Genomic DNA, 7960 nt, shown 5'->3' with positions numbered 1-7960 from the left:
ACACACACACACACACACACAGAGAAACAGTCAGCAAGAGGGCCATGGCCTACCGCGCCAAGGTACCACACACACACACACACACACAGAGAAACAGTCAGCAAGAGGGCCATGGCCTACCGCGCCAAGGTACCACACACACACACACACAGAGAAACAGTCAGCAAGAGGGCCATGGCCTACCGCGCCAAGGTACCACACACACACACACACACACAGAGAAACAGTCAGCAAGAGGGCCATGGCCTACCGCGCCAAGGTACCACACACACACACACACACAGAGAAACAGTCAGCAAGAGGGCCATGGCCTACCGCGCCAAGGTACCACACACACACACACACACACACACACACACACAGAGAAACAGTCAGCAAGAGGGCCATGGCCTACCGCGCCAAGGTACCACACACACACACACACACACACACACACACACACACACACAGAGAAACAGTCAGCAAGAGGGCCATGGCCTACCGCGCCAAGGTACCACACACACACACACACACACACACACACACACACACACACAGAGAAACAGTCAGCAAGAGGGCCATGGCCTACCGCGCCAAGGTACCCCACACACACACACACACACACACACACAGAGAAACAGTCAGCAAGAGGGCCATGGCCTACCGCGCCAAGGTACCCCACACACACACACACACACACAGAGAAACAGTCAGCAAGAGGGCCATGGCCTACCGCGCCAAGGTACCACACACACACACACACACACACACACACACACACACACACACAGAGAAACAGTCAGCAAGAGGGCCATGGCCTACCGCGCCAAGGTACCACAAACACACACACACACACACACACACACACACACAGAGAAACAGTCAGCAAGAGGGCCATGGCCTACCGCGGCAAGGTACCACACACACACACACACACAGAGAAACAGTCAGCAAGAGGGCCATGGCCTACCGCGGCAAGGTACCACACACACACACACACACACACACACACACACACACACACACAGAAACAGTCAGCAAGAGGGCCATGGCCTACCGCGCCAAGGTACCACACACACACACACACACACAGAGAAACAGTCAGCAAGAGGGCCATGGCCTACCGCGCCAAGGTACCACACACACACACACACACACACACACAGAGAGAAACAGTCAGCAAGAGGGCCATGGCCTTCCGCGCCAAGGTACCACACACACACACACACACACACACACACACACACACACACACACACACAGAGAGAAACAGTCAGCAAGAGGGCCATGGCCTACCGCGCCAAGGTACCACACACACACACACACACACAGAGAAACAGTCAGCAAGAGGGCCATGGCCTACCGCGGCAAGGTACCACAGACACACACACACACACACACACAGAGAAACAGTCAGCAAGAGGGCCATGGCCTACCGCGCCAAGGTACCACACACACACACACACACACACACAGAGAAACAGTCAGCAAGAGGGCCATGGCCTACCGCGCCAAGGTACCACACACACACACACACACACACACACACACACACAGAGAAACAGTCAGCAAGAGGGCCATGGCCTACCGCGCCAAGGTACCACACACACACACACACACACACACACACACACACACACACACACACACACACACACACACAGAGAAATAGTCAGCAAGAGGGCCATGGCCTTCCGCGCCAAGGTACCACACACATACACACACACACACACACACAGAGAGAAACAGTCAGCAAGAGGGCCATGGCCTACCGCGCCAAGGTACCACACACACACACACACACACACAGAGAAACAGTCAGCAAGAGGGCCATGGCCTACCGCGCCAAGGTACCACACACACACACACACACACACACACACACACACACTCACACTCACACAGAGAAACAGTCAGCAAGAGGGCCATGGCCTACCGCGCCAAGGTACCACACACACACACACACACACACACACACACACACAGAGAAACAGTCAGCAAGAGGGCCATGGCCTACCGCGCCAAGGTACCACACACACACACACACACACACACACAGAGAAACAGTCAGCAAGAGGGCCATGGCCTACCGCGCCAAGGTACCACACACACACACACACACACACACACACACACACACAGAGAAACAGTCAGCAAGAGGGCCATGGCCTACCGCGCCAAGGTACCACACACACACACACACACACACACACACACACACACACACACACAGAGAAACAGTCAGCAAGAGGGCCATGGCCTACCGCGCCAAGGTACCACACACACACACACACACACACACACACACAGAGAAACAGTCAGCAAGAGGGCCATGGCCTACCGCGCCAAGGTACCACACACACACACACACACACACACACAGAGAAACAGTCAGCAAGAGGGCCATGGCCTACCGCGCCAAGGTATCACACACACACACACACACACACACACACACACACACACACACACACACACACACACAGAAACAGTCAGCAAGAGGGCCATGGCCTACCGCGCCAAGGTACCACACACACACACACACACACAGAGAAACAGTCAGCAAGAGGGCCATGGCCTACCGCGCCAAGGTATCACACACACACACACACACACACACACACACACACACACACACACAGAGAAACAGTCAGCAAGAGGGCCATGGCCTACCGCGCCAAGGTACCACACACACACACACACACACAGAGAAACAGTCAGCAAGAGGGCCATGGCCTACCGCGCCAAGGTACCACACACACACACACACACACACACAGAGAAACAGTCAGCAAGAGGGCCATGGCCTACCGCGTCAAGGTATCACACACACACACACACACACACACACACACACACACACACACACACAGAGAAACAGTCAGCAAGAGGGCCATGGCCTACCGCGCCAAGGTACCACACACACACACACACACACAGAGAAACAGTCAGCAAGAGGGCCATGGCCTACCGCGCCAAGGTACCACACACACACACACACACACACACACACAGAGAAACAGTCAGCAAGAGGGCCATGGCCTACCGCGCCAAGGTACCACACACACACACACACACACACACACAGAGAAACAGTCAGCAAGAGGGCCATGGCCTACCGCGTCAAGGTATCACACACACACACACACACACACACACACACACACACACACACACACACAGAGAAACAGTCAGCAAGAGGGCCATGGCCTACCGCGCCAAGGTACCACACACACACACACACACACAGAGAAACAGTCAGCAAGAGGGCCATGGCCTACCGCGCCAAGGTACCACACACACACACACACACACACACACACAGAGAAACAGTCAGCAAGAGGGCCATGGCCTACCGCGCCAAGGTATCACACACACACCCCCCCTGCTGTCCCAGTGTGGTCGGGACGGTGGCCGTGTGTGTGTGTGCGTGTGTGTGTGTGTGTTGTGGAGAGAAGTGACCCTGTGTGTCCTCCAGCAGGACACGTCAGAGTCCGATGAGGAGGAGGAGAAGAGCGACTCGTCCGACTCGGAGGAAGACGACGAGACGTCGGCGAGCACCGACAGCGACGACGACGACGAGGTGACGCACGGCGCCATGAGGCCCGCCGCCGCTTTGACACGCTTCGTTTTTTAAAAGTTCCTCTGAAACACGGTGCCATCGTTTGTTTGTTTGTTTGTTTGTTTGTTTGTTTGTTTGTGTGCAGAACGACGAGGACGAGGACGAGGACGAGGACGATGAAGACCAGAGCGGAGACAGCAGCTCCTCAGAGGAGAGCAGCGACTCGGACTCGGACTAGCCCCGCCCCCTCAGAGGACAGGCTGTGCAGGCCACGCCTCCTCACGCCAGTCTTTCAGGCGGACCAATGGGAGGTGGCGACTTCAGACAGCTGTCACGCTGGCCCCTCCCACTCCTTCCTAAGGACAGAGAGAGAGACAGAGAGAGAGAGAGACAGAGAGAGAGACAGACATATAGACAGAGAGAGAGAGAGAGAGAGAGAGAGAGAGAGGGGTAGAGCGAGGTAGAGGCAGACTGGAGTTTTGTTACGTGTTCAGTCGTGTGTCCTGGCGTTCCGAGGCTTCCCGCTGCGTTCTGCACGTTCGTTTTTTATCCGGGAGAAGAAGGAAGTTTCAGGCAAAAAGCGACTTGAGGGTTTTTTTTGAATTTTCCGACGCAGTGGGGTTTGTACAGTTTGGCGCGGGGGCGGAGCCTATTGGTCGTCCTGTCGCCGCGGGGGGAGGACCCGCCGCCCGCCCGCCAATCAGCCGCCTGGCAAATTATTAACAAATAAATGCACTTTTTTTCTCATCTGTGTCCTCGTCTGCTTTCATTATGGAACCTCACAGCACATCAGAGCAGCCTGCAGGGGGCGCCGCTCTGCCCAGCCCACACACTGCAGCTCCCAACACATCAGAGCAGCCTGCAGGGGGCGCCGCTCGGCCCAGCCCACACACTGCAGCTCCCAACACATCAGAGCAGCCTGCAGGGGGCGCCGCTCCTCCTCCCTCTGTAGGGAGTTCAGTGCAGTGAGCTATATCGTGGTTAGGGAGGGGTTTCAGACACAGCCTCAGTGATCAATAGAAAGGATGGAAGAAAAAGGCCTTTGCATTTTAGTCCAGTCATTTTAGAGCCTAAATTGGGGTCAACCCAGGACAAATTGCAAGAGAAGCAAACTCAACTGATGTTGTATCCTCAGTTTGTCCTGAGTGAGGGGGAAAAAGTCCCAGGAAATCCCATTGGTGGAAAGTTTTGAAAATCACCTATTTATGACCACATATTACCAAAAAACACGGTTTTTAACACACAGGGGAAAGGGGGTCAACATTTGACTTTCAGATATCACTATAAAAATTCACAAGATGATTACACACACAAGACAAGAAAAAAAGTCAATTACAAGTTCTTTGAATTATTCTGTTTACACATGCATATCACACATTATCTGATTTGATATGCGCTAATAAGGAATATGAGGAATAAATGCCAGAACAGATATTTAAACAGTGAATTACAAGGTTACTATATATATATACACTACTCACAAAAAGTTAGGGATATTTGGCTTTTGGGTGAAATTTATGGAAAATATAAAAAGTTCACACTACAGTGATATTATATCATGAAAGTAGGGCATTTAAGTAGAAGCATGCACTGGTGATTTCCTCATCTCAAACAATTTCTTGAAACAAAAGCCAACAACAGTGGTGGATATACCACAACAAAAAATGTCAGTGTCAATAACTTGTCATGTGCCCTTGAGCATCAATTACAGCTTGACAGCGACGTCTCTGCTGTTCACAAGTCGACTTATTGTCTGCTGAGGCATGGCATCCCACTCTTCTTGAAGGGCGGCCCTCAGGACATTGAGGTTCTGGGGTACAGAGCTCCGAGCCTCTACACAGCGACTCAGCTGATCCCATAGGTTTTCTATGGGATTCAGGTCTGAGAAAGTGCAGGCCACTCCATCTGAGGTACCCCAGTCTCCAGCAGCCGTTCCCTAATGATACGACCTCGATGAGCTGGAGCATTGTCGTCCATGAAGATGAAATTAGGCCTGTGTTGTTCATGCAGGGGCACAATGACTGGATTAATGATGTTATTCAGGTAGTATGGGCTTGTCACTGTACCATTCACAAAGTGTAGGGCAGTTCTGTACTGACTAGACACAACTGCCCACACTGTAACACCACCACCACCAAAGGCTCGTCTGGTGACAACAGTGGCTGATGCATAGCGCTCTCCTTGACGTCTCCAACATCGCTGGCGGCCATCATTTCTGCTCAACATGAATCGGCTTTCATCAGAGAACAGAACACGTAAATGCTCCCTGGCCCATGCAAGACGATGACACCTGTGCCTGGTGGTGTGGTCAGGTACCCTTGCAGGTGGTCTAGCACGCAGACCATGCTGATGTAAACGGTTTCGAATGGTCTGACATGACACTTGGGTGCCTCTCACCTCCCTTAAACGTACCTGGAGTTTAGTGGCATTCATCATCCGGTTCCGCAGGGCACTGTTCACAATGAAGCGGTCATCAGTGTGGGATGTGGCCAAAGGACGTCCACTTCTATGCCTTTCTGTGACTCTTCCAGTCTCTCTGTATCTCTGTTGCAACCTGTTGATGACACTCTGTGACACTCTAAGCTCAGTGGCCACTTCCGTCTGAGAACATCCTGTTTGAAGCCTCGCAATGGCGAGGTGCTGCTGATCAGTTGTTAGGTGTCGTCTTGGTCTCATGATGTCAAAATGTGAACAGCATGATGAGGAGGACTGTTTCAATACCAATTCTAATTGAACCAGGAAATTTATTGGTCGATTCATGGATCAAACACCTGTTATGAATTTTGCCGTTAAGCTCCTTGTTAGAGAACAGCAACTTGTGCAAAAGGTACTGAAACACTGAACAGTTGGACATGTGCATTCAAAAGTTTACAGAAGGTCACATTAAGTTCACCTGTAAAGGTTATAATGCATTTTAGCTTCATCCTGAAATTTCACCCGAAAGCCGAATATCCCTAACTTTTTGTGAGTAGTGTATTACCAAAAAACACTGTTTTTAACACACAGAGGAAAGGGATCAAAATTTGACTTTCAGATATCACTATAAAAATTCACAAGTTGATTACACACACAAAGACACACATGCATATCACACATTATCTGATTTGATATGTGCTAATAAGGAATATAAGGAATAAATGCCAGAAGAGACATTTAAACAGTAAATTACAAGGTTACTATATATACAGTAACCTTTTAATTCACTGTTTAAATATCTCTTCTGGCATTTATTCCTTATAAGATAAGATAAGATATTCCTTTATTAGTCCCACGGTGGGGAAATTTCACGTATTACAGCAGCAAAGTGGATAGCAAGATACGAAGCATAATTTACACTATAAACAGTATAAACAGATAATAAGTACCAAAGAGCAATATAAACACTGTAAACAAGGAATGTAGAAAAATACTATGTGAACAATTTAAACAATAGAAGAAAAAAACCCAAACCTGGGGGACAACACACTCCGGAGGTTCAGGGTTGGTGTGAACCCATGAGACCAAGTGGCAGAACCTGACTCCCGGACTGGGTCTCAGGAACTGTCACACTTGATCCTGCCTTATGGGTTCACCCCTTCCCTCCCGTCTTTATGTGTGTGCAGTAGTGCAGTGTGTGTATGTGTGTATGTGTATGTGGGTGGGGGGGGGGTAGTTAAGGTGCTGAGAGTGTGCATTCTAGTGCAGTCAGTGCAGTCCTGGAGAGTGTGTGGTCTACTGGGAGCACTGCTTGTTGTAGAGTCTGACGGCTGCAGGAAGGAAGGACCTGCGATAGCGTTTCTTCACACACTTTGGGTGAAGCAGTCTGTCGCTGAAGGAGCTCTCCAGTGTAGTTAAAGTGTCCTGCAGGGGGTGGGAGTCGTTCACAATCATGGATGACAGCTTAGCCATCATCCTCCTCTCACCTACCACCTCCACTGAGTCGAGGGGGCATCCCAGGACAGAGCTGGCCTTCCTGATCAGTTTGTCAAGTCTCTTCCTGTCAGCTGTCGAGATGCTGCTCCCCCAGCAGACCACTCCATAAAAGATGGCTGATGCCACCACGGTGTCATAAAAGGTCTTCAGGAGTGCCCCCTGCACTCCAAAAGACCTCAGTCTCCTGAGCAGATAGAGTCTGCTCTGGCCTTTCTTATAAAGTGCAGTTGTGTTGTGGCTCCAGTCCAGTTTATTGTTCAGGTGAACACCCAGGTATTTATAAGATGTCACCATCTCAATATCCGTTCCCTTGATGTTCACCGGTGTCGGGGGGGCAGAGTGCTCGTCTGCGGAAATCCACCACCAGTTCTTTGGTTTTCCCCGCGTTGATCTGGAGGCAGTTCCGCTGGCACCAGTCCACAAAGTCCTGCGTCAGTTCTCTGTACTCTCTGTCGTCCCCCTCTGTGATGAGGCCGACGATTGCAGAGTCATCAGAGAACTTCTGCA

The 7960-nt window shown here is 51.2% G+C and overlaps 1 protein-coding gene across 6 annotated transcripts in view; it reads left to right on the top strand.

Moving 5' to 3' along the window:
- ubtfl (upstream binding transcription factor, like) overlaps window positions 1-4288 on the top strand; it is a 19399-nt gene extending 15111 nt beyond the window's left edge. For 5 of the 6 annotated variants that reach the window (XM_030074109.1, XM_030074111.1, XM_030074113.1 and 2 more), the window contains 2 exons: window positions 3458-3562; window positions 3687-4288. In XM_030074109.1, the coding sequence (XP_029929969.1) occupies window positions 3458-3562; window positions 3687-3779 (198 nt within the window). In that variant the 3' untranslated portion in view covers window positions 3780-4288. The remainder of the gene's footprint in view (window positions 1-3457; window positions 3563-3686) is intronic. The other variant, XM_030074110.1, reaches the window with a different exon arrangement.
- The last annotated feature ends 3672 nt before the right edge of the window (window positions 4289-7960 follow it).

The sequence above is a fragment of the Myripristis murdjan genome, chromosome 17 (assembly GCF_902150065.1).
Source record: "Myripristis murdjan chromosome 17, fMyrMur1.1, whole genome shotgun sequence".
NCBI classification, from domain to species: domain Eukaryota; kingdom Metazoa; phylum Chordata; class Actinopteri; order Holocentriformes; family Holocentridae; genus Myripristis; species Myripristis murdjan.
This window is presented reverse-complemented; position numbering and strand designations above follow the sequence as displayed.